General features: G+C 34.8%; 1 protein-coding gene across 2 annotated transcripts in view; it reads left to right on the forward strand.

Annotated features, from left to right (window-relative positions):
• Nucleotides 1-27,896, forward strand: part of ALCAM (activated leukocyte cell adhesion molecule) — a 184,664-nt gene that overhangs the window by 136,988 nt on the left and 19,780 nt on the right. The window contains exons 4-14 of one of the 2 annotated variants that reach the window (XM_079154973.1): nucleotides 5,512-5,576; nucleotides 6,760-6,847; nucleotides 7,311-7,493; nucleotides 12,889-13,016; nucleotides 14,554-14,686; nucleotides 18,416-18,528; nucleotides 21,266-21,401; nucleotides 21,510-21,647; nucleotides 24,212-24,340; nucleotides 26,183-26,221; nucleotides 26,503-26,620. In XM_079154973.1, coding sequence (XP_079011099.1) covers nucleotides 5,512-5,576; nucleotides 6,760-6,847; nucleotides 7,311-7,493; nucleotides 12,889-13,016; nucleotides 14,554-14,686; nucleotides 18,416-18,528; nucleotides 21,266-21,401; nucleotides 21,510-21,647; nucleotides 24,212-24,340; nucleotides 26,183-26,221; nucleotides 26,503-26,620 — 1,270 coding nt within the window. The remainder of the gene's footprint in view (nucleotides 1-5,511; nucleotides 5,577-6,759; nucleotides 6,848-7,310; nucleotides 7,494-12,888; nucleotides 13,017-14,553; nucleotides 14,687-18,415; nucleotides 18,529-21,265; nucleotides 21,402-21,509; nucleotides 21,648-24,211; nucleotides 24,341-26,182; nucleotides 26,222-26,502; nucleotides 26,621-27,896) is intronic. The other variant, XM_079154974.1, reaches the window with a different exon arrangement.

A 27,896-nucleotide genomic window follows, 5' to 3' on the forward strand; every position in this document is an offset into this window, starting at 1 on the left:
GAAAATATCCAGGTTGTTACATTCAGAAGCCTCATTTGTGACATTTTTCCAAAATTGCCCTTTTAAAAAAATGTCATACCAAAATCTTTTTTAAAAATTCAATTGGCCTAATTCAGTAAAATCTGTAAGCTGTTCTGGAACACAGAGGATTCCTATGATTATGAAAACACACTCACACCCCACAAACTGCCAGCACCCCAGCCCCCTTCTCTTTTGAATGTTGTTGAAAACAAAGCCATTCTCAGAAACAAAATTTGCATTCCAGGCTGTGGGCCAGAGAATTTACATAGACAAGTTACACACTCTTGAAAATGGTGTTTTATACTAGAAATCATGAAATCTTCCAATCCAATGAAATGAACAGCATAGGTCATGATAAAGACAGTGTTTGCAAGATCATATGGGGGCTTTTTCTTTCTTTCTTTCTTTCTTTCTTTCTTTCTTTCTTTCTTTCTTTCTTTCTTTCTTTCTTCTTTAAATAATGAATTTACTTTGGGCACTTTGTGTGAAGCAAGCAGCAGCTGTGACAGGCTGACTTTCATTCTGTGCATGTATATATTGCAGTCACTTAAGAGTTACTAGGCTCATCAATCAGTCCTCTGTTTCCCTCTGCTGAATCACCTAGCAACATGCACCATGTACTACAAAATTGAGTGTGGCTCATGTGAGCCAATCCCAGATCAGCCTGCTATGGATTTCTGTCCCCATGGCAAAGTCAAATTGTTTTTATTCAAACTAGAGGCCCTGACTGATGACTTTACCTTCAAGTAGGTTTGTTTGTTTAGTTTTAAGTTGTACCTTAGATGCAAGAAATCACACTTCTAAACCAGCCCAAGAACAAATAAGTGATAGGCTCTATCAGCTTTGGTTTTTGTTTTCATTTTGACTGAATAGCATCAAAATCATACTATTTGTATTTATTGCATATTCGAGGTTGGTAAAACCATTCAGAAGCAAGAGTAGGCCTTTATAAGTTTCCAAAGAGTCATTCCAGTGATTGTGCAAAAGACTTAGAGGTCAAATAGGTGTTCAGAGAGCCAAACAGCTGTCGGTGGTGAAATGGAAAAATCACTGAGCTGGTCAGACAACCTTGCTTTGTCAGAATTGCTATTAATTTCTGACCTTGGACAAGTCTCTTCACCAGTCTGGGGTTGATAGCCTCATCAGTAAAATGAGTGCTTTAGATTAGATGAGAGGTTTTTTTTCTTCTATTTACTAGGATCCTTTTCAAACACAAAAAAAGCAGGTTTGGGAAGATGAGGAGCTATTTCTATTCGCTTTGCTAGAATTCTATTATTTTTTTCAAAATTTATTCATGAAAAAAGTTAGCTCCCACTATTCAGGAAATGTGGGCAGGGGGTCATTTGAGCCCCGAGTTCTGGGCAGCATAGTAAGACCTTATCTCAAAAGCACCAAAAACCAAACTAAAACAACAATAAAAAAGAAGCAGTGTTCAACTTTACAAAAGCATTTGGACCCCAAGAACTGTGCTAAATTGGTAAGTTTCCTCTACTCTGGTAGTGGTTTGTGGTATTATAAGGAAGATGCTTCTGTGTCATCCCCTGGTGAACAGGTGGTCCAGTTCTCATGGGACTGTGCCATGCTTGTTGGCTTCACATGAAGTTATCTCACAGCTTTGATTTGGATACTGCTGTCAATGCTCCCTCCTTTCACCCTCCCCAGGAAATGATTTTCAACCTGAAGGTAATACTATAAAAGAACAAAGAAGTAGAAAATGACCCATTTAACAAATGAGACCTAAATTGCATTTTTCAGTTTGATTCTCTACATATATATACATTTATGAAACACCCTTTTCCTATCTAATGAGAAAAACAACATGATTTCATAGCTACCATCGCTTACTTAAAGCACCTCGTGATTTGTGAGAGTCGATCATTTTCAAGGACCCAGAGAAGTATTTTCTGCCAACCTATCCTTTGAATCTGGCCTTTCTTGCCTATCTCCCATAACAAATTGAGCTGTTCTGTGTGTGTGGTTTTCTGATAGTGTTGTAGGTACACTGTGGGTGATACACAACAGTTTTACCCTCACTACATCTTCATCTGCCGTGAGATGTCTAGACATCAAAAAACACAAAATTTACTAAGTTGTTCATTCCTAGTTTTTCTGAAAACTAATGTTCATAGCATACACTCACAGTACCCTGGGTGTTAGAGCAAAAGGAGATATCTATTTTAGCATGTTTCTTCCTGATCAATCCTCTTCCCCGTACCACAATTAACCTTCTTCATCAACAAAAGAATCTCCTATATAACCTCTCCAACCAGTATAAAATTAAAAAAAAAAAAAAAAGCCAGAAGGAAAAAGGAGACTTCTAATTATGAAATATTTCAAATTGCTCTAAATAGTAAATGTAGCTTAGATTTTAATTATGTGTGGTAAGACCTCAAAGGATATTATTGAAAATCCTACAGTCTATTTGGTTTAAAAAGAAATCATTTGAGTCTTAGTGTTGTATTCCATTACTAAAGATGATACATGCTGCTAAAGACATCAGCTGCCCCCTCCTTCATCCTCTCCACACACATAATGTACTGTACCGTCAGATTTACAATGAACATTATTAAGATTTGGTTTTTAATTTTCTCATTCTATAATTTTAAGCTATCATATGTGGTCCTTTGATAATATAGCTCCTAGGTACTTCAGTTGAAATAACCAGGTCAGAAAGGAAAAAGAAAATGAACCAAATCATGATTCCACCATTTAATAAATATTCAGTTGAGTAATTTTAGAGAACCCACTCATGAATGTTCAGAAGTAATATTTGGTTCAATTTTAAATTAGTGCCCTTGACTAAATTACTTTAACAATGCAAGTAAATTTGTGGCATTGCTTTTTCCTCTCATTTTTATACTTGGTTATAAATCTTTGAATCATATTAAGACATAATTCACATAGAGTTTTTTTTTTTTTTAAAAACACTTTGGAATCAATATGCAATTTTGCTAAAATAGTACGTGTTCTCTTTCATGGTCCTCCGACTAATATCCATCGATTGTTACAACTTAATGTAAGAGAAAATTGCATACAAAATATGTAGATAATATAGAGGGTTTGAAACAAAAATTTAAGGCAAAAATAACTCAAGGAAATGCAATAGGTATTACAATGATTTTCACAATATTCACTGTGACACTCTACCAAATAGAAAGATGCATAAAATGAAAAGAGGACTTACTGTAAGCATCCTTTCATGGAATTTTTTTTAGGTTTGCTGCAGTTTCATTTTATTGAAGTTAGAGGGAATTTTTTTCAATTTCTTATGGAAACAAAGTGTACATTTCCATGTGCAAAGAATCAAAGATTATAACAGCCTAAGCCAAGTATTTATATTATTTGCACATTGATGAAACATCACAGGGTTTACAAAGCAAAACAGAGGTATCTGATATACCAAGAAGTGAGTATTTCAATATTTTACTTTGGTAAATAAAAAAGGAAGAAAACTTGCCTAAACTGCTAACCTCACCTTCTTATTCAGAGTCTAAATTCATGGGAGGATTTTCAAGTCTTTTCATATATTCCAGGCACACTGAAGAGAAACTAAAAATCATTTATTCTCTTTTCTTCCTGTTAATGTTGACTCTTTTTTGACCACATACATTAATTTAATATCTTCTGTTTCTTGAGCTCTCAGATAGGGTGTCAATAAATAAATTAATTTTAGTGGCCAAAGAACTTGGGCTTAGTTAAACCCCAAGAATTTTCATTCTCTTTAAATATTCTAAATGCATTCCTCTCTCAAATGTATTAGATATTTGCCTTTAAAACATACGTTACACACAGAATTTAATGTTTTATTGATAACTCAGTTTAAATTTTTATAGCATTCCATCAAAATAGTGATGACATCAAGGCATGCTGATGAGGGAAAAGTTTTGACCTCTACACCATGTGTTTCCCAGAAACTGGTGTCTATCCTGAGGGGAGTTTCTGGCCAACCTTCAGAATTTTGTAGTTGCCTTCCTAACAACCACTTGTTAGTATTAATCTTAGTTGTCTTGGTTGCACCTTTGTGTTCCTCTACATTTCTTTTCCTGTTTTACTGTCTTTCTTATGTTTTGTTTCCAGTTGGTATATTTTAAAAACTACATAATCATCATTGTGAGAATTGTAGAATTGTATTTCTAGATTCCATCGTATATGGGCTCTGGTGTAATTAAAGTGCATGAGTTTGATACATAGGCAGATTTATCATATTCATTGTTCTTATTTCTAATCTAAAAATACTTGCAAAGAGAAATCTGCTGTAATATTAACCTTAAGAAGATTTTATCTTTTCAGTATACTCTGGTGATATTCATTTTGTTACTTCAAAGATTTTTTTGTTTTTTCCTGGTTTTATATTGGACATCTCATAACTAAATTCAAAGTTGAGTAATAAGTATACTGCAGCCAATTTAGTGTTTGATTTGGTTATGAAAATTAATAGTATTGGAGATGATAAACAATAAAAGATAATATCTGCTTATTTTCATTTGTTTGTTTATATGTCAATAGAATAATTCTGTTCCCTGAGACAGGAAAATTAGTGACAATGAGTCAATTAACAGTCTCTATAAACTAATTGTTGGAGCTGTTTTAAAAGTATGAAATCCATCAATGATAGAAAACTAGCAAAGAACAACAAAATAACTTAAAATTACTTTAAGTAAGAAATTGTTGATGCAATTTTTCATCAATTGCTCCTGAAGCCTCTATTAGAATTTACATTTATAAAACTTTCTATATTTAAAATACTTCTGTTCATTATCTCAGGTTTCAAGTTTGAAAGATTTCCCCACACATAGTTTCACAGTATGAATGAACTTAAAAGATGTTTAGGAAATTTAGGTTTCTGAATTCCTAATTAGCTTTCCTGTGATTTTAGAGCAATGTTTCATAAACTTCATTGTGCCCAAGAATCCCCAAGGAACTTGTTAAAAATATATGTTGATGGAATTTTTCTCTGGAGATTCTGTTTCAGTAAGCTGCTTAGGACTTAGAAATGTGCATTTTAAACAAGTTCCATTGTATAAAATAAAAAAATAAATAAGTACTCCATGTGAATTAACATCCTCACATAATGGGTTGGAAGTTATTGATAAGTAGAATGTGCTCATGATGATAAATTATTATTTAGTACATTAGCCTCTATTACACTATCAAATGCGTATTCGCTGCTTATAAAACATTCAGAAATCATTGCAGATGTTTTACTCAAAGAAGATATAAGCACTTAAAGCAATATTTAAGATAAAGAAACAAATATTTAGAGGATTATACCTCCAGGTCAAAGATAGAGCTTTCCAACAATATGAAATAATGGGACATGCAAGACCAGTCAGATATCTTAAACCCAGATTATATAGAAAAATCTATTATTTATTCTGTAGTTTGTTCTTCTGCTTTGAGTATAGGAATGATTTTGTTTTGTCATAAACCAACTCACAGATCTCCCTTTTTTCCCCTTATATTCATATTCAAAACCTTTCTCAACTATAGAGCAACCATCTAAACCTGAAATTATAAGCAAAGCACCATTTCTGGAAACAGAGCAGCTTAAAAAGGTGAGAACTTGTTTTTGATTGACTGCTTTTACTTACTTTAGTGTTGAATTCATCTTCCTAGCCTAGATGCCAGAACAAACAAGATGAACTTCGTTCACATGGAGTTGACAGTGTTGCAAGTGCCACTCAGAAAGTATGCAGAAGGTACAATGGGAACCCCATGACCACTGTGCCTTGTGGCTACCATGATATGAAGGACAGTGTGGTCATTTCTGAAGGGAGAAGTCTTTCTTATTTGAATGGCTGAATGTTTAATACAGCCGATGAAAGATGAGCAGATTTTCTCCAGGCTAAAGATAGCAAGTGTTTTCCAACAATATGGAGTAATATGATGTGAAAGAGAATGATATGTTGAGAAATATAACTTTTGGCATCCCTGAAACTTTTGGATTCTAAGACAGAAGTCAAGAGAGTATGGAAAGAGATAAATCTGGAGGTAAAGAGAAGCTGAATCATGAGAAGTCCTATACACCACATAGGGAGGTTGGACTATTCCATTGACACTTTAAGCCATTGAAAGTTTGAAATGGAAAGTGAGAGAAAATCAGATTTAAACAATAACATTAGCTAATGAAGGGAAGCAGGGTTGAAGTGGGGACAAGAATCAACTGAGTAATGCCTTCATTTTCAACAGCTAAAGCACCTAAACTTTCATTTGTGTGTGTATATACGTGTGTGAACCCATGCTCTTTGGATCGTATTATTTGATAAACAGTGAACATTAAAGTCAAAACACATTTGAAAAAGCGATAAGGATTAAACAGCGTAGTAAATATACAAAGGTCTAAAATATAAGTAGAATGTAACTGGAGGAGCCAGGTCTTGACACTAAATGTTTCGTGCATATGAAGATCTAGAACTCTGATTAATAGTCAATGTTAGTATAGTTATACCTTGCTATTCAGTTACTGTTTAAATTGAATAGTGTCAGAATAAATTGGATAATGTATTTGAATGAATGTGATTTTATCATTAGTGGCAGATCTATTGCACATTTAAAGATGGGCAAGACTATATTTTTTAATATAAAACATTGTTTTTATACAAGAGAGCATGTGTACAGCCCATCAATGTCAGAAAATAAATGGATCAAGATACTCTGCTTTTCCTAAATGTTCTAGGGCTTCCAAATCAGCAGCCCCTCTTTGAAACAAGGTCATCTTATTGCCCTTTTATTTTTCAGTTGGGCAACTGCATTTCAAAAGACAGTTACCCAGATGGAAACATCACATGGTACAGAAATGGAAAAGTGCTACAACCCCTTGAAGGAGGTGGGTATGAGGTGGGCGATAAGTACAAATGACCTGTTTTGATTTTCTCTTGCCTAAGTATTCTCTAGACTATCAAGGATCTAAAAATGCTGTCCTTTTCTTATCTATGACTCCATGCTCTGTTAATTTAAGTATCCAGTAAATCATTACATGATTTTTAAAATATCATCTTAGCTGTTGTGCAGTAGAATCAAGAGCAGAGAAAATGATTTCTGCACATGGCATGTTCTAGAAGTTAATTAAAGTGAGTGGGAGATAGGATTCCAGGATACTGTTTTTGTGTATGTATCTGAGTCATAGTTTTGAAAAGATTTCCTACCTCATAGCACATCAGTTTTCTCTCATATTAAATACAATTAGAAGGACAAAATCACTTCTCAAAGGTGTTACGATATTTAATAAAGGATTGTTATTTTCCAATAAAAGATCACATCATCATTTCTTCATTCTTTATTTTCTCCAGCTGTGGTTATAATTTTTAAAAAGGAGATGGATCCAGTTACTCAGTTGTATACCATGACTTCATCTTTGGAATATAAGACAAGCAAGGCTGATGTACAAATGCCATTCACCTGTTCTGTGACATATTATGAACCATCTGGCCAGAAAACCATCCATTCTGAACAGGCAATCTTTGATATTTATTGTAAGTAATTCAATATATAATTATATAACTGTAATGTAGTAGAAATAATCTTTAAATACTATTAATCTCTCTGAAATCACCATTCAATTTGTCTTTGTATTATGATTCCAACCTCTATACCAAACCCATGGCACTCAAGTAATCTCTTCCTCTTTAGAACACCTGCAGAATAAATGCTTACCCATCTTAAAATATAGTTCACTTTTCAGTGTTATATATGAGCATCGCCTGTATTCTTCCTGGTGTTCAGTTTCTTAATAATATGATCTCTACCTTGGTTGATTTCTTCTGGTAGACCTCAAACTTAGTACATTGTCATGTATTTTGTAGGAACTCAAAATGTCTTATTACCATTTCCTGAATGAATGGCAGACAAATATAGATTTATGACCAACTAGCTTTCTGGGTAGGGATTGCTATTTTTATGAAGATTTATTTTAATAATGAGAATAATTGCTTAATTCATATAGGATGCTATATTCTAAGATATTTTCCATAACTAAATCATGAAATTAAGACATAGAATATTAAAATGACACCTTAATTTTAACATTGCAAGACAAACCTGAACAGAGAACCCAGTTACACATTGCCCAGACTTCTCAATGAACTATAACATAATAAGTTCATTTAAAGTCACTAAGCTTACAATAAGGTATAATGCAGTAGTGTTGAACAAATCCAGGAAGCTCCCAACAATGGATGTCTCCCACAGGTAATATACCTCAATATTGGGATGGTAAATTATTAATAATTTTGTCAAGCATTTTCAAAAAGAAAGTTAATTCTGGCAGAGGTAATTTATATTTTTATTTAAAATCATTATTAATGTCTCCTTAGATGTTATATGTTTACTCTCTGGTATAAACTGAGATTTAGAAACAAAAAAGAACATTTATTAAACTACCTTTTCATACTAAAAAATAAATAAATAAACTTTTATGGCCAGCTGTTCTAATTCCATTATTTTATTTAGCAGGAATATTAAGCACAGAAATAGCCTGTACATTAGCTGTAGAGACCAGAATAGAATTTTTTTCCCATTGCTGGGCTCTCTTTTGAAAGACAGATCCAAAGATAATCTAATGATTTAGAGCAAAGATTTGGTGTTCCTGTCCCAGTGCTATCAATTACTGCACACTTCCAGAAAAGTAGCTTAATTATTATAAATTTTAGTTTTCATAACTTGAAAATATAATATCTAACTCAATGTTGTTATGGAGATTCAGAGACATCACAAGTCTAAAATAGCACACCGCATCACACATGAAATGCTCTGTATTATTACTTTGTGATCACTATCACTACATAAAAATAGACCTGGAGATTTGGGGGGGAAATGCAATAAAGAAATTTCATAATGATTATTTAAAGTGAATAAAAAATAATTGTAATGCTCTCATGTGTTCTAGAATAACCTAGAACTTCCCCATCTATTCTAAAAAAAAAAAAAAAGGCAGAAATGCCAGCTGAAACTTTTGAAGAGTTTTACTTCATTTACGTTTCTATTTGGTTCTTTAAGGCACAGAATCTTAATACCAAAACAAAACTGAATTTCAAGATTCATCCTAATGTTAAAAAGTTGTTTGGGCCTTAAACTTGGTAGATGACTTTCAACTAGTTTTAAAAGCAGGAAATTTGAATATTCCATCATTTATAGCTTGTCTAAAATCAAACCATTATTTCTGTAAATGAAGGCAAGGGTATTCCTAAATAACCCTCCTTGATGTAAATGTAGGGGTACAAGATAGGAGAGAATATCAAGATGAGTAATAAGAATCGGGAAATTGGCTTATGAAAGAACAGGAATGAATGTGGGTGCCAGATTGGCATTTAGGTGCCCAGAGAAATCCTTGGATGTTTAAGAAAGAAGTGATTTTACCATAGCTGGCTGTGAAGAGGGCAAGTGGCCTGGCTTTTGAGAAAACCCTGTGTGCAGTCCAGGGCTTCATGGTGAAGACACAACGGGGCTTCATATAGAGTCCTGACATTCGAGGAGTTTACTACTCCAGTAGAGAATCAAAACACCTACACTAGAAGGAAATTGTTTCCCTGTGAGGTCACAAGTGGTGAATGTCACAGGAGGTCAGATTCCTGAAAGCTCAGGTCTCCAAGGACAGTTGATCTCAAATTGTCGTGTGCATCAGACGAATCCTATGAACTTGTTAGAACACAGAATCCTGGACCTCATTCTCCAGTTTCTGATCCAGTAGACAAGGGACATGCTTTCTACGTTGAATTTTCAACGTATTTCCCAATGACTGATGCTGCTGATCTGAGGACCACACTTGGAGAACCACTGCTCCAGAGAGGCTACAGAAAATAGAGAGCTGAATGAGAGAATAACTCAAGAAAAGGAATTTTGATAAATTCAACTTGAGAAATCTTGAGAAAGATGCACCAGTTCACTCATCCCATACCCTAAACAATCACTAATGGAATTGTAGAGCATCTAACTCTTTAATCTTCATGTTTACTTGGTTTCTTCCTATGGGTACTGCCTAAGCTTATGCCCCCATTCTTCATTGCCTGCATTTCTGCAGTGATTTCCAAAATAGTATTCCTCCCATCAGCCTATCTTTCTCTGCTTAGCCCAAACAAACTACTCCAAGCTGGTGCCAGAAATATCTTTCTAAAATATAAAATGGTGATAGAGTTACTGCTGTGATTAAAATTCTTCCATGACTCCCCAGAGCTCCCAGATTAATCTTTGCACTCGCAATTTCAATATGATGTGAGTCCCTTATAGCCATAGTCCTGCAGTATATCTCAACCTTCATCGCTGCACTATACCTGTTGTGGTCTATTCTGTTTTCTAGATTCTCCTTCAGGAGAATACTGTTTGCATGCCTATCCATGTGCTGCTATTGTCTGTTTTTGTCTTTTAGTACTTACTTATTCTTCAAAACCCAGTTCCAGGTGAATTGCTCCTGGAAGCTTCCCAGTACAACTCACCTAGCACCATCAGTGATAGGTGCTCACATCATATGCAGTTTTAACGTTGCCATAATCTTACTTGTTAAGTTTGGTGTTCTCCTAGAGGGAACGATCATTAAACCAAGGAAGATGTCGTTTCAGCTTTATAATCCTACCACTCAGTGCTTATACAAAATAGATACTGAGCAAATGAATTAATGATTGGACAGAAGGATAAATGCATAGAAAATCTGAGTAGACTTTCAGTTATAATGTAGGCATTTACTTAAAGTAGTGAGACATAAGAATCTCACTGGAACTAGACCCAAGCCAAATTGTGGATACCAAGATAAAGAATTTTTATTTCAAATCACTGATATTCAAACTGTACTTATGGAAACTGCTTCAGAGGAAATAGTTATTAAAGAACAGAAGGAGAAAGGCTCAAGGTGACAGGCCAAATGAAATTTGATGGCAGTGTTTCAGGGCAGGTTAATTAGGGCGTAGACCAGGGAAGTGTTGGTGGGAATAGAAGGGGAGAATCAGATGCAAAATATGCTATGAAGTATTAATCACTGAGACTTGGTGATTGAGTGGGTACGAGAGGGCAAGGAAGAAGTCAGAGTACAAGAAGAATGATGACTTACTAATGGGCAGAGTAAAATTCAAAGTCAGGGGCAAAGGGAGAACAAGAGATCATTAATTTTGTTGTTGGCATGTGAGTGGCCATCCAGAAAGTGACTGTTAAAATACAAATGTGTTGTGATAGACCTCCGACCAGAGTTTAGTTTTCAACTCTTTAATACAGAACGGCAACTATTGAAAAGGGAATGCAGAGGAGCAAGTTAGACTGATTATGATCCCTGGCTGTCCTGGTGTCAATGTTGATCTGAGATGTGCCACAGTGACGTGCTGCAGGTCAAACCTGAGTGCTATTCAGAGAAGGGCCATATCTAAGAATGAGTGGGACCCAGAAATGGAGCTTAGTGGAATGCCAAAAGCAAACGCTAGCAAGGCGCGGTGGTGCCCAGAAGCTTAGGAGGTCGAGATGGGAGAATCGCGAGTTCAAAGCCAGCCTCAGCAAAAGTGAGATGCTAAGCAACTTAATGAGATCCTGTCTCTAAATAAAATACAAAATAGGGCTGGGGATGTGGCTCAGTGGTCGAGTGCCCTTGAGTTCAATCCTCTGTACACTCATCCCCCCGCAAAAAAAGCAAACTTTATTCACTTTGCAACTTCCCTGGGAAATGCTGATTGGAGAACTACATTAGGCAAACCCAGAAAAAATAAATAAATAAAAACAAAAAGTATATTAAATCCATCATTTTTTAGCTTCAGAACATTCTGGATAAATATTCAGAGATGCCCAGACGTAGAGAAATGACAAAGAAGCAATGTATAATAATGCTTTAAAGTATTCCTCTGCAAGTTAGTTGTAGACAAGAAAATACATGACTGCAAGAAATTTAAAAAAGCCCACCAAACAACCATTTGCTCATTTCCAGCTAATAACGAAATAGATCTTTGTAGAGATGTTATTTTTAATGCCACCAATTTGAAAATATAAGCATATATCTCAGTAAGTATTAATTCTTGTGTGAAAGCTTCTGTAAAATAAACCTTTGGATTATATGATTTCTAAATTCATTGTTCATTGCATTTATCCAACACTATAACAAATGGATAAGTAAGAAAGTAAGTCCTTTGTAGCGGCCACCACTACCTCCTTTTATTTTGTGTTTGCTAAATATGCTCTCACCGTATCCAGCCTTTAATTTATTTAGCATTACACTGTTGAGCAGTAGTCTGTACTAAAGCATACTCTTTAGCCCTATTTTCTCCACAAAAATGACCAAAATGGAATGAAAGTTACATCTTGGCTCCAATGAACAGGACAGAATTACAATGCACTTATAGTCCTGTTGATTGTGTTAAGTGTCCCTCTCAGTTCACAGGATTCATTGCTCTGAAAGCAGAACTACTCTCCTGCATGCCAAAAATCTTGCTGGTATTGTTTAGCTCATGTATCCTCTTATTTAGTATAAGATATTATTATGTAATGCGAGTACAGTGGGACCTGATAGCTTCAGTGATTTTGCTAGCTGATTTAATCTTTCCAAACTATCAGATTCATATAACATAGTTAAATTTCCTTATAATGAAGTCATACAGTGAGGTTGTTCCTACTGGTCTTTTACGCATACAATAATTACAATCATTCCTACCTCAGTTAAGGACATTTTGCTAAGAAGAAATTGATTTTTATGTAATAGGGTCTCTTTGTAGTTTGCTCTAACTAAGATTAGTACTTGGTATAGCAAGTGGCTATTAACTTCAATCCTTCTATAAAAAGATACATTTAAGTAATTACCATTACTAACTTCTTGAGAAAATTGGGTATAATTTAGTCATTTATATTGTATGCACAGTAATTTGGTACTTGACAAAAATGGTTAACTTGTGCCTGTGGCTCTTGCAGATCCTACAGAGCAGGTGACAATACAAGTGTTGCCACCAAAAACTGCCATCAAAGAAGGGGACAACATCACTCTTAAGTGCATGGGGAATGGCAATCCTCCTCCCGAGGAGTTTTTGTTTTACTTACCAGTAAGTGCCTAAGTAGTACCTGAGCTTGACTGCTATCATTTTGTCCTGTTGTTTGGCCTCTAGCTAAATCAAGAATTATATGCGCTTAGATGGCTTAAGTGAGATAGAATGCTATTTGGGGGCAGCAAAAAAACACCACCTGTAGAATATCCTTTGAAAGCTTTTGTGGCCCCTGACAGTGTTCTTGTCTTTTCTCAACTTTGAGAGATTTCAGAGACAAAGAGCAAAAAAAAAAAAAAAGAAAAAAGAAAAAAAACAACTGACCACAGGAAACCATAATTGCAAAAACTAAAGGTAATTGTCCACGAAAGCTATAAGAATCTGTTCTTTAGAAGTAGGTAACTATAAAACAGAGATGATAACAGCAAATGGTCTGAAGTAGATTCTCTATCTACCCACAGTGTGACCCTGAACATACCTCTGATCTCCTGAAGTAAGAATAGTTTTGTTGTACATTATATTCAGCTTGATAGAATCATGCTCTAAACTCTCTTCTTATCATATATAATCTTAAATTTTCAGTTCCTCAATTCTTATTCATATCATAGCACTGAGGATAGTTGGAAAATTTCTCCAAAAGGAAAACTTTGGGTGTGTTCTAGATGTTATAGTGATAAGGAGCCTGACTTGGAAAGATACTTTGTCCTCCTGTAGCCTCGTGTTTGACATCACCTTTGCACAGGGGAAAGCCATGTACAACTCAATACTACATTTACTGCAGCGAAGTGCTTATCAGTCTATCCACTACATTAGTAGCTGTACACAGAATATCATTCACCACATTACTGAGAAGACTAGTCTAAGTAACTCTTTATAAAATTAAATGTTGACGGAAAGCTTTGTTTTTCCTATTAAGTTGACATGCTGCTTTCATCTCATTTGCAAATGGAAATTTTAAACTAATTAGGTTTCCACTGTGGCTATCAGAGATGACAGAACCAAATTTAGATCTCAGTTTTAGCAATAATATCTGCTGCTTATCTTTTGTCGTTGTTGTTGTTACTCCTACTTCATCTGTATCTTTCCAATTCTTGATTTGTTATTATTTTCTCTTCTCTTTCTTTTTTATTTTTCTCTGCCCCCTTTCTCTTTCTTTTTCCTTATCCCTATTCTTCTCTGTCCTTCCTTTCTTCCTCTTTCCTTTTATTTGGACATATGGAATATTTTCTTTTAAACTTCCCCAACTCTTTTTGTCAAATTAGGTAAGACATCAATATATATATAAAAAAATTGGACATTTTTAAAACAAAATTCTGCTTTAAACCTCAAACACAAACCATAGTGTCATAAAATAGATATCATCGATACAATATAAATTAGTCTTCAAAATTCCTTGGAACCTAAATATTATTTCTGTAGAAATCAGATGTTGGTAGCACAAACTTTACTCTTTTTTCTCCATTCAAAGAAACACATTTCCTTTTTTTTCTTTTTTTTTTTTTCTGTCTGATAAAATGCCATCTTCATCAAGAAATACAACTGTTTTCATTGTAAAGCTACCATGTGTAATCATCTGACATTTTGCCTCTATCTAAAGGGACAACCTGAAGGAATAAGAAGCTCAAACACATACACTTTGACAGATGTGAGGCGCAATGCGACAGGAGACTACAGATGCTCCCTGATTGACAAAAAAAGCATGACTGCTTCCACGGCCATCACAGTCCACTGTAAGTCACTTCTCCAGTACAGCGTCACTTCAGAGGCCCCTTATAGTTTAACATGGCTGTCTTTTCTAATAAATTGAAGCTATATTTTTTGTAAATACTTTGTTTCAATAGATTCGTAAAGATCAGCAGAATAAACTCAACTCTAGTCAGTTTGGCATAGCAGCATACAAACCTTGCCTGGATATGCTGTGACTTTTGCCTAGGGTAAACCTCCATCTTCCTTCTAAGTGTCTTCCGTGTGTTGTATCAAAAAAATAATATTCATATGAATCTCAAGGAAATAACTCATTATATATATATATATATTTTTTTTTTTTTTTTTTTTTTTAATATTTAGGTGTTCATTTTCTTTTACAGTGCTGGGGGTCTATCCCAGGGACTCATGCATGCTAGGCAAGCATTCTACCACTGATCTACCCTCCAAAACCTTATTTAGACATTCTTCAGGTTCACAAGGTTTGCAATTGTCCCAGGAAAATCTAGATTAAGTGTTTATTATTATTATTATTATTATTATTATTATTACAGAATAATATTAATCCCCAAACCCAGGAAAAACAAAGTTACTATATTCAGAGTAATTGGAAGGGGAAGTGGAGATAACTGAACTCCATTTGTTGACTGAACAAGTACATTTATGGAAACAGAACCTCTTCAAAATCACCTTGAACATAACTTTATTAGCTTTTAATCTGCTTTTGTTCTACAAATGCTCTGAAAGTTATTTTTGGCCCCCATGTCAGTGGTAGGGAAAAAAGATACATTAAAAAAAAACCAGATTTTTAATTGAGTTCTTTATTTTATAATTCATAACAATCCATATTATTGATGTACCTCATGCATCATGGAAATAGTAACCTTATTTGTTCACCCTACCCACTACTGAGACTAGAGTTCAAAGTGCTTTGAGCAAGCATTAATCTTCTTGTACATATAGGCCAAACTCTCTGGTAAGTTCTTTGCACTCAACAGTACCATCAGTAAGGTCTCTAGACATGGTGAGCCACTCAATTCCTTTCATCATGAGATGTTTGAGTTTCAAAATGAGAAGAGACTTTAGAAATTGTCCTGAGTACATGGTTCTAAATCTCATACTCTATCAATAACAATGCTTGGAAAACATGTAGGATAGAAACTAAATCTTTCGGGGGAGGCAAGAGGGTACTTTGGGGAATAAAGCAAGCAGATGTTTGCTTTCGATTGTCTGATGTCGGAAGCGCACCCCAGGGAGCCCTGTAGAAACAGTGTACTGTTAAGAAATGTTCACAGCTGAGCCATTTCTGTTTACTCCATACTCACAATGCACAGGATTAAGTGTGTTTGCCATCAGGGGATAGTTTGGGAAAAAGCAGTGACCTCTTAGTAGACCAATAATGCTACTTTTTCTCTTAGGACCAGTCAGTCATGGGACCATTTATCTAGGCCTGTTCCATGAAAAGAAAAGAAAAAAAAAAAAAAAAAAAGTAAAGCAAGAGGATGTTCCCAGCAAATTGAACTGCCTGTGAAATAGCTCTCTGACATCCTTGTTCATGTTTTGAGCCCACAACCAAATACCAATGACTTCAAGATGTGCTTTTGTTTAAGAGATGCTAGGTACATATGACCCTAAAAGGAGAAGTCACTTATTTGTATCATTTGTAGTTCAGGCAAGGATGGATGGACAACTGACTGGCCAAGCAGACTTGGTAGGAGTCACATAGTGCCTTAATGATTGGCTGTGATAGCAAGAAAATTAAAAAAAAAAAAAAAAAAAAAAAAAAAAAGCCTAACAGTTTAATTGGATTTAAATGCATTTAACTAGATTTAAATGCATTTTAGTTTTGACAGGCAGACTATAATGTTGGATTTTAAGGCCTGTAATTCTCTTTAAAAACTGAAAAAGTTATATGTCAATCAATATTTTACTCTTTTATCCAAATGTCACATAAAAATATTTTTGCTCATTTATCTTTATTTGTTTGTTGTCCAAAAACAGAATTTGTTTCCCTTCCATAGATGACTAAAGGGAATGTGGGTAGAGAAGCCTAATCTCTTCATGCACAGGTTTGCAGAACAGACCTCTCATTAAGACTCTTAGTGTACAGATTCCTGACGGCTCATGAAACAGCTGTTCCTTCTCTGCCAATTCATGCACACATAGATTCTTCATCAGAACTTTCAAAATCCATCTTTGTCCTCTAAAATCTTTTCTCTTCTCATTGGCAAGTTAACTATCCAACTAACATAAGCTCTTAAGTCACAGGGAGTAAAATTTTCATTTAAATATGATTCACTGAAAAATTCCACTTTTTTATATGATAGTTCATTTTTTAATGTGAATTGGAAACTGAGAAAGCCTGCTTCTTTCCTTCATTCATTCAACACTAGTGCTCGAGACCTACTATGTAGCAGATGAAAAACTGGATGTATCAGAGAAAAAGTAATCCCCCCATGATGCTTGCAGTCTAACTAGAGAGGCAAACATTTAAGATGATGCTGCAGACAATCAACAAAACATGTAAAACCAAGAAGGAACATAGAGTGCAGCAGCAAACCCCCATACCATAGAATAAAGTCCCAACTCCAGTACGGCAAGCACAGTCCTCAGTGTGACCTCAACTAGTTGTATAGTATCACCAGTCGTTCATCATCGTGGAATCTGCCAAGCTCTCTAGCCTCTTTGCTTTTGTTTATGTGGCAAAAGTTGTCCCTACATTTCCACCTATCAACCAACCCTCTTCTCAACCACAGGATACAAAAATGAATGCCTCCCATAGAAAGACTCTCTTACTGCTTTGAAACCTAGTTTGGCTTTGTTCTCTGTACTCCCATAAGTCTTTGTGCTTACCTCTGTTTGTAGCCCTGACTTTAATATTTCAATAAGCACTTACTGAGCTTCTAATGTGTAGTAGGTTTGCAACTAGATGCTGACTTCATAGACCATGTATCACAGTTGGTTGAGAGCATATTGCCTCTTTAATAACCTCATTCATTTGTAAGCTCAGTACTCATCTTTGTATCCCCCATTAGTGCTTAGAGCATAGTAGTTCTACAATAAGTGTTTGTTCAATTTAATTGAATTTTCCTCATACGAATCATACTGTGACAGTAGGATTTTTATAAAAATTATTTCCTATCAAGACTTATATCCTTAGATGTGTTTCTTCTACATTTCTAAAAAATTCTGTTGACAGTGTACCTAACAATAGATCTTATTTAAAATTTCACGGCATGAGAAATGGAGTAGCATTTTAAAAATATATCTAACTATTTGTCAATTCTGTCTGCAGAAATGCATAGACTCTCTCATGGTTTTTCAATTTATCACCTGCTGTCTAAATGTACTTGATTTTCCAATGTTATGCTTTACCAACTTTTTTTTTTTTTTACAATACTTACCTAGTCATCATCTTTCTTTATTTTCTTCTAGAAGCAATTAAAGAATTTTTTTTCTTAAGGTGATAGAGCCTAGAGGTATATTTATATGCACTCAAAACATCAATTATGTTAATTGCAAATAAATGCATAGTCAATTAGATTAACCATTCATTTGTCCAAACTGGTCTCAAAGCTGGTTTGAAAAACTAAGAAGAATATGCTACAGTGTGGTTATTTTAGTCACATATGTCAGTTCTGAATTTTCAAGTACAATTAGAAGGATTTTTTTTTCTTATGTCTTTTTTTCTCCAAAATATTTCGACTGCTTACTTTCTTGAAGTTTGCATTTCAAGCAGATTCTCTGCTTCACAGATTTGGATTTATCCTTAAACCCAAGTGGGGAAGTGACCAAGCAGCTTGGTGATGCGCTGCCTGTGTCGTGCACAATATCTGCTAGTAGGAATGCAACTGTGGTTTGGATGAAAGTAAGTCATAGTTTTTTTTTTGTTCTATGCTGTTTGGGCTGCTTTGTTGTTAGGGTATTTTGTATTCTATGTTATATCCAACAATGCTTATTTATGGATAATATCTTTGTATACCCACACTCATGTGTTCATTCTGTCTTTATCATACAAATCAAAACACAATATGATTTTGGAGATATTTAACAATAGTGTGGCTCTAAAACTTGGTTTGGGCATTACTTGAGGTGTGTATATTAAATGAGGATGAGCGTGCTTACTTTTCTACACACAAACATATACAGTTAAGTACTGTAGGGCTTAACAATGTACAGAATGTTTGAATCCACATTATACTCACATATTGCTTATAAAATCCCTGTGAAATATGTAGGTCTTTGTTATTTTCTCCAAGTTATCTAAAAAGAAATTAGGGTGAGAGAAATCAGAAAGCCCATAAGTGACATAGCAGACTCAAGGTGAGACCTTCTGGAGAGTGTTCCTTTGCTCTGGTCACACACTTCATGTTTCCCTGCCCTTTGGAACTGCCTTTCTGAAAGCAGGGTCTGCTGAACTAGGAGCTCCTCAAAGTTAGGGATTCTTTTCATCTCTGGGCCATCAGAGAACAACCAGAATATACTAGGAGCTTAATATTTCCTAAGCCAGTGCTTGCTTATATTCATGCAATTGTCTAAAATGGAGGGCATGACTTTAGGACCCAGTCATTGGTATCCTTTTAGAAAGAGAAAATAGGATTCAGGATTAGTGATTTAACACAAGATTATCACCAAAGGAAATGATTGTAACAATGATCCCTCCATTTAAATCCTTGACTAGAATATCCAGACCTCCAGCATAATGTGTTACCATAGCATGGCATAAAATAAGAGAACCCAACCAGTGATGTCCTGAGGAAACACACACTCCATTTGACATAAGCATTGAAAAGAATTGTCTTTATCAAAACTCATAGATAAATTTATTGCTGAAGTTTCTTCTTTGTGAAAATATCAATTATTTTGTATTTGCTTTACTGTTTGTCTTTTGATCTTCTTTAATGCTAGATTCTCAGTTTCTTGTTTCCCTCTCCTTTAGCCACATACAGCCTCATCACTCAGAAATTAAGGTGTCACTCTATAGTCTGCATGTCAACGTGATATGTTTGTAGTAGTCAATGATCATAAAGCTTGACAAATTCTAAACAATAATCAATGATTTCATGAATACCCATAGCATGTTTCACTTCAGGACTAGAGAAATACAAAGTTTGCTATATCAAAACTAGCTTCTACTTCACCTGCACTCACGGTTGTTAACTGACTAATAATAATGTCAGCAATATCACTAAAACTAATGTCAGTATTGCTGATAAATGTTCCCTGGCCTCGGTTAGTGATAGCAAGTAGGATAAAATATCCACATGAACAAAGAGATTAGTTTAATTCTCCCCTTAGGAGTATTTCAATTCCTGGCAAAATAGGATTATTTTTAGTAGGTCAGGTGATTTTTTTAAATTAAATGTTATATTTTCTTTCTCATAAAGTTTGAGTGGTAATCCTTTATTAAGGGTGTCTTTTTACTTTTTAATGCTCTTATTATTGCATTATAGTTATATGTGTAACAGATACATTTTGACTAATCATTTATGCATACAATTTAACTTACTCCATTCCAGTCCCTGGTGCCTCCTATTTCCCTCCCCTCTTTCATCCTACTAGTCTGCTAGTCCCCTACACTCTACTGGTTTTCTTTCTATTTATTTCTTTATTTTTAATTGGTGCTTTATAGATACACAGAAAGGTGGAATTCACTGTGATTTATTTATACATATACAAATAATAATTTTATCAAATTCTGTCTACATTTCTTCTCCTTTCCCTTCCCTCCTCCCTCCATCAAGTATCCTTCTACTCCATTGATCATTCCTCTGTCCATATGATTTCCAATATCTTTCCCTTTATTTCCCTTACTTTGCTTTAGTTTCCTCATATGAGAAAAAAAAAATTGACCCATGATTTTCTGAGTCTGGTTTATTTCATTTGTCATGTCCTCTAGCTTCATCCATTTACTAGCCAATGCCATAATTTTATTCTTCTTTATGGCAGAATAAAACTCCATTGTGTATGTAAACCATTCATCAATTGACAGGCACCTGGGCTGGTTCCATAACTTAGGTATTGTAAATTACACTGTTAAAACATTGATATGGCTGTATCACTAGCAGTTAAGGGTTTCTTATAAAAAGCATCCTTGTTCTAATTGCTGTGTCTCTATAATGGATTCACTGTGTTGCTAACTATATCAGATAAGGTAATTTTCATTCATCTATACCCATCATTGATTAGGTACCACAAATTTGAATGTCTGGCAGTTCTACAAAGTACTACCATGAGTAGGGACCGTCAATTGAGAACTTTCTTTAATGTGAACACATTGCATTATTTATATACTTAAGTCCTCAAAACAATTTGATATAGTAAGAATATAACCTCATTTCACAAATAAAGGAAACTGAGTTTCAGCAGTTTATGAACTTGTTCCAAAATATCAATTCCATAAAAGAGAAGTCTGAAATATAACTGACATGTCTGACTCCAAAATTAGATGAAAAAAGAAAACTTTTTAAAGCATCTGAGAAAATTTTTTAAATGCTTATATTTTCATTAGACCCAGAAAAAAGTTTTAGGTTTAAGTATTATGTAATAAATACATTTAAGGTTATAATTGTGCCTGTGAAGTAATTTACTCTTTATTTAATCAGGATAACATCAGGCTCCGTTCAAGTCCATCATTTTCTAGTCTTCATTATCAGGATGCTGGAAACTATGTCTGTGAAACTGCTCTGCAAGAGGTTGAAGGATTGAAGAAAAGAGAGTCACTAACACTCATTGTAGAAGGTAGTGAAATACTTGGGCACCAATCCAAATTTTTCTTTGAGAATCTGTTACCTGGTCTCTTTTGTGATCTTAGTTCATTGTCATATTTTAATTGTAATGATATTTTAGGAAAACCTCAAATCAAAATGACAAAGAAAACAGATCCCAGTGGACTATCTAAAACAATAATCTGCCATGTGGAAGGTTTTCCAAAGCCAGCTATACAGTGGACAATTACAGGCACTGGAAGCGTCATAAACCAAGCAAGTATCTGTCTTCTTGTTATATTCTGTACTTTGTCCAAAGTGAGGTTTTATTTAGGCAACTGACATGTAGGCTAGTTTGTTACCACATGAAATTTGGTATTCTTCTAAGAGAAGACTCTTACTAAATTCTTAATCTTCCTAAAGGAAGAAATGGCTCAAAGAGAAATTTTAAATCCCAGGGCCATGGAGAATGGAGGAACCATTATTTTGTAATCAGTATCTGCCTTTAAAAGAATTCAAACTGCATGTTGCCTTTAAAAGAATTCAAACTGCATGTTGCTTCATGGACACTAATTCCTAAACGTGGATGATTAAAACAGTAAGGTCTACACTTTTATGCCTAATAAACTTATACACCTGAGTATAAGTAGCATTCATTACTTTGCTTAATTATGCATGTTAAAAGGTACTTTTTCTTTAAACTGGACCCTGGATGGGAGTGGAGAGTGATGAACACAGAAACTAGTTATGAATGTGTGGTTCAATTTGCCTGTTTTAGGATAAGGCCAGAATAAAGAGCGCAACATAGAGTTTCTCAGCAGTGTCCCTTCTTGCCAAAAGAGGACATAAGCCAAACAATGTCTGTACCCTTTGTAGGACATTTCAGTAATTGTAAAGGGCTAAGAACATACGAATGCTACCATTTTCTGAGAGAAAAGTAGAGAGAAAGAGAGAGATAAATGAATATCTGGCAGGTAACTCTCTTCAGAACTGTAACTCCACTAACTTGCTAGTGTCTGCAAGTTACTGACATACTTGTTAATTCCATTTTTCTACAACAGTTTTCATGCCCCTTCATCTCACTAGAAGCAGTTAAAGACTCTTCAGGAACACCCAGAGTACCATTTGATTATTTCACTCTTTGTCCTACGTTCTTCCTAGCTTTAGACCCAGTTGAAATTTGGGAAGACATATAAAGCAAAAAGCTGCAAATTAAATTTAAGTTAAAATCTCTGTTTCCTTTATCCAGGGAAGTTGGGTCATTGGTTTAGCTCATGTAATATAATTGTGTAGAGCAAAGTGAATCTTGGTTTTCACCTATAGGTGATGAATATATATTTGCATAAGCTCAGATATAGAAAACCCCCAAAGAAGTGGTGGCACTTGAAGCAAATGACTTCTGATTTGATTAGGCATAACAGACACAAACAAGTGAGAGACCCTGCCAGAGGAAAGCACAGAGGCCCATGGTCCTTAAACCAAAGGAAATGCAGTTTTCTTTATTCAGAATAAAGACCTGAATCACCAGAATTGCTGACAATGTACATATTAAATCCAAAAAATGAAGTGCTAAAAAAATAGAAATGTTTCTTTTCTACTTTCTTGTTTTTGCTCTCTAGTTCAATTAAGTGATAAGTGCAGCAGAAAAGAACCTTTAGGTACTGGTAATGCAGGCATAGAAAATAGAAAAACAAGCACACAATAAACATCTGACAAACAAAAGAATATAAAGATTGAAAAGGCCATCCTGGAAATGAACAAATATATTTTGAAGAGATTAAAATAGGAAAAACAGTGAGAAAGTCCTATGAAAAATCCTAGAGGAAAGTGGAAAAATAGCAGGTAAACTTACTATGAGAATGAAAATAATAATGCCATTCTTCATTGCCAAGGAGAATGATTGATTCTGGCCCACTAGGTGATGTGTTATTTTTCTTGTTCTAGATTATCCATCCATAATCTTTTATTTGTTTTCTCCTCAAACACATGATGAATCTATTGCCTTTCAGCTAGGAGATATTTCTGCCCCTCCTCAACCCCCCAGGGTCTAGAAGATAGCCCACTTTTGTTCTCAAAATACTTACCCTGCAGTTAAGAGGAAAACAAACAGACAGCAAAGTACCACATGATGCAAATAAAATAACCCAGGAAAATGAGCAACTGTGTTTGTATTTGCTTCAGTCACATTGTACTTAGGAGTCCAATCCCGGGTTGAACTCGAAGGAATCCTGTCTTATATTTGAGGAAGTTAGATGCCATGATCATTTACACCTCATGACAATCAGATGGACTTAGAAGTCCTGTAAAAGAATTCACCCTCTGTATTTAGCACAGGAAAATTCAGGGAAAAAAAAATATTTTATTTACCTGTGAGCAAATAGTATATCCATATGCATTTGATAAAATGGTTTAAAATAAGGGAATTAACACCTATGAGTGAAGAAGAATGACCAAATTCATGAATAATTTAATTTGATTATTTATTAAAGAAAACTGGTGATTAGATAATAACCATGTTAATTAGTTTGAAACAAATACCATCGTGCCAAAATGTTGACTAAAACTGAGCCTCTTTGGAAAGAGTTTGATTGATTTAATTATTTGACTTCACAATAGAAACAGAAATCTCTCACTATCGTTTTACTCATCTGTTTCCTACCTGCTGCCAGTGCAGGCCTGAGTGGTCTTACCTGTGATTTTACACCTGGAACACCAGACTACATTACAGTGCACCACACCACAGTGCACCACACCTAACCCCTATCATTCACTACTACTATGTTCCAGGCTTTTAAAATATATTTTTGTGCCTAAATCCATCTTCCTTCTTCTTTTTTCAGACAGAGGAGTCTCCTTATATCAATGGCAGGTATTATAGTAAAATTATCATTTCCCCTGAAGAGAATGTTACATTAACTTGCACAGCAGAAAACCAGCTGGAAAGAACAGTAAACTCCTTGAATGTCTCTGCTAGTGAGTATTTCATTTCTGGCATTAAAAAAGTAAGAAAATTTGAAGTTATTCTCCATTAGTTTAAATCCTCCAGTTCCATCTTCCTGTACTGCATCATGGTAAGTTTTATTTATTTATTTTGCATTTGGTGTCATCACCATAAGGTTATTTTTCTTTTTTCCTGGTTTCCATTCTTGTACTATCCTTGTCTTGACAGTTAAATCATTTCATGTTTTATGGATCAGAGATCTTATCCTAAACAGGAAGAGTTCCCAAGAGCAACATGGAATAAGAATTAAGTCACTCTTCTTTAGGCCACATTTTATGTTCAGAGTAAAGACTGAACATAAAATTTAGATTACCCTAAAATATTTTATAATAACTTTAAATTTAGTACATTTTTAATATTCCTTATTATTTGACATTCCAATTCTTTGTGGCATTTACCCTACTCTTATTTTTTATATCAGAATGCCACAAGCTTAAAGTCAGGCTAATTAGTAGCAAAACTGATATTCTAATTTGTAAAATCTAGTTTCAAAAATTGCTCCTTTTTCATATCATGTTAGAATCATTGCCAAAATCAGATGAAGAAAATTATGTCTGAAAAAATTAAAGAATTTGTTAATGCTGAAATCAGGGTAATACATAAATACCAATAGCAGCTTCTTTTGAAAACAATTGTGATTTAATATGAAGTTATTCATCCTCTTCAGTTCTGTTATTTTTCTCATGGCTATGTCAACCTTAAATCAGGACTGGCTTGGTTTTGAACAGGATGTTAACTGTTCTGCCAAACATACTTCTATCAGCTGGAATATTGCATGTGACATAAGTAGGTGATAGATACAAGAGCGAGGAATTAGCAGGAAATAGGAGGAAATAATTGTCTAAAGGTAATGGTCCCTAACAGATTATGACTGAAATATAAAGGGCTGAGGGATTGGCAGAAGAACTAAACAAGATTAACTTTAATGTAGCAGCATGGACTTCCCCAAAAGCAATTCAGTTGAGTATCAATTTGCCCTACCAGGAAAGAGAACCTGTCCTTTCTTCTTGAACTCAAGTCGTTTTACTATAACTCTTTAAATGAGGAGCTTCAGTTTTCTAGGCCACACAGTAGCTTGATCAACATAACACAAACATTTTCAAACTCAGTGAACACCCCCTGAGATTCCAATTAAGTGCATATGAGGAGAAGCCTATGAATCTGCATCTTATCCAACTTCATGTGTAGTTCTGGTGCAGGCCCATGCACTCTGAAGAATGTTTATACAGTTTATTATTAAATGATAATCCACAACAGCCAGCAGTAATTCTGAAAGTGGACCAAGAGCATGGCGCTATCAATCATTTGGAGGGTATTGGCAAACATCTCGTGTTGCTTCCCAACACAAGGACATCCTGAGATTTCAGCTCCACCTTCACCCCGTCCCCCTTGAGAACCACTCTAGTGGGAGTTCACTGAGCCGACAGGATGAAAATGAATTCTCCTATGTAAGGGCCAGAAAAGTTGAGAAACACAGCATTATCGAGTTCTTAGGTACCAACTTGTTTCTCCTGAAAAGGAAGTAGTAGGAATAGGTGGCAGCTAGTGGAAAAATTAATGTGAATTTCAGATTAGTATTTTAGCCTGTTGGTCATGAAAGTTTCTATGGTGGACTTTGCTTTTTCCTTAACAGGACATTAATTTCTTTTTAGGGAAGTTTGTGTTCTATATAGTGTGAATTAATTCTTTTTTACTTTTAGCTGTAGAATAGATATTTTATCTGAGTATTATTACATCATACTATAATGGTAAAGGTGACTTTCATATATCAACAAATTTTGTTTTTAATTTCATATTAACATTTTTCATTTCAGTAAGTATTCCAGAACACGATGAGGCAGACGAGATAAGTGGTAGGTACTATGCTGCCGACTCTTCTTCCTTGACTATCAGCTCAAGATTTATGAAGTGTCATTGTATAAGTAATTTCTTAGCCATCCACAGTGTGGATGCAAATTAAAATACCAAATGAGACAAGATAGCAAAAAATGCTAAAATTTACCTTTTAAGATCACAAGTTTGCATGTTAATCATAGTAGTGAAACTTAGTCATTTTTAGTAATAACTAGATTGGCTTCTTTCAGAAGTTCTTGGCATTGTCTATAATTGCATGGGCTTCTCTTCTTTGTTGTAGATGAAAACAGAGAAAAGGTGAATGACCAGGCAAAGCTAATCGTTGGAATTGTTGTTGGTCTCCTCCTTGCTGCCCTTGTTGCTGGTGTTGTCTATTGGCTGTACATGAAAAAATCAAAGTAAGTTGTGGGAAAAGATGTCTATCGTTCATTGACTTTCACTGAGAGAAAATACAATGTGTTAATTATGCTCACTCCAGCTGTGCTTGTAACTTCTGTAATAAGACAGAATACCCCAAGTCAGGCTGATCATATTTTATTTTCATTCATAATGAGTACATGGCCAACACCAGGGACATGACCTGGAGTGTGATTTGACTTGTGTCCCCTTATTTGTTCTTAGTCAAAATTCTGAACTTAAATTTTTCAGTGCCTGGGTAGAGTTTTTAAAAGCATATACTCCCTAAAGGTCAACCATCCTAAACCTTTTGTTTGAAGTTGGTGATAATTCATTGAAAGTGGTTTGTACCCCTTTTAGGCACTGCCAGATGTCTTTGCTGTACCAAGTCTGAACAGCAATGAAACCATTGATGCAGTGGAAATATCTTGTTGTCATTACTCCTCTACTCCAGATAGTTGACTATTCCATAGAGGAATCTAATTCAGAGGGGATAAGAGTTATCATTTTGGTTATAATTTTTTAATTGATTAGACAAAATACTAAAACTATTTCAAATACTTTAGATAACATTAAGTTACTAGAAACATAAGATATTACACATAATATAAACCTTAAAAAATCAAGTAGGAGTGGTTTATAATGAAAATCCTAAGGCAGTGAAAATTCTCAGCATTCACATGAGTAGCTTCCCTTATCACCCTAGATTCAGATGCAAAGGGACAAAGTTGGGTTGTAGTTTTTGCCTTTTTTATAAGTTTCCCTGGTGATTCTGTGGCACACTACTGGTTTCAAACATGGATTTTAAACCCCTTGTCTTATAAATGAGGGAATTTATTTTTGCAGTGTGACATCTATGGCTTGTAGCAACTTTTGACAAGATTTTATATTTTCTTTATCTCTGACACAACTCCTTTAAAAAATTCAGAAAATTTTACTTAAAAGAAAACCAAACAAAAGGCAGATTCATCAGGATCCATGATCTTACCCTATAAAGATATCATTCCAATGGAGAAATATTTGAATAGAACTACCATCCAAGGGAAGAAGCAGCTCAATAATTTTATAGTCACAAAACCTGAGCATGCATTGAGTTCGTTTGTTCTTACAGCAGATCTGTGAAGTAGATACCATTATTATTCATATTTTATATTTGAAAAACTTGAGGCAGAGAATGGGTAAATAACTTCCTTCAAGTTACAAAGATTATAAAGGACAGAATTACTATATGATTTAGGGAAATGATGTTTTAGAGTCTTATACTTAATCCCTAGACCT

This window comes from Sciurus vulgaris, assembly GCF_902686455.1.
Source record: "Sciurus vulgaris genome assembly, chromosome: 10".
Classification (NCBI taxonomy): Eukaryota; Metazoa; Chordata; class Mammalia; order Rodentia; family Sciuridae; genus Sciurus; species Sciurus vulgaris.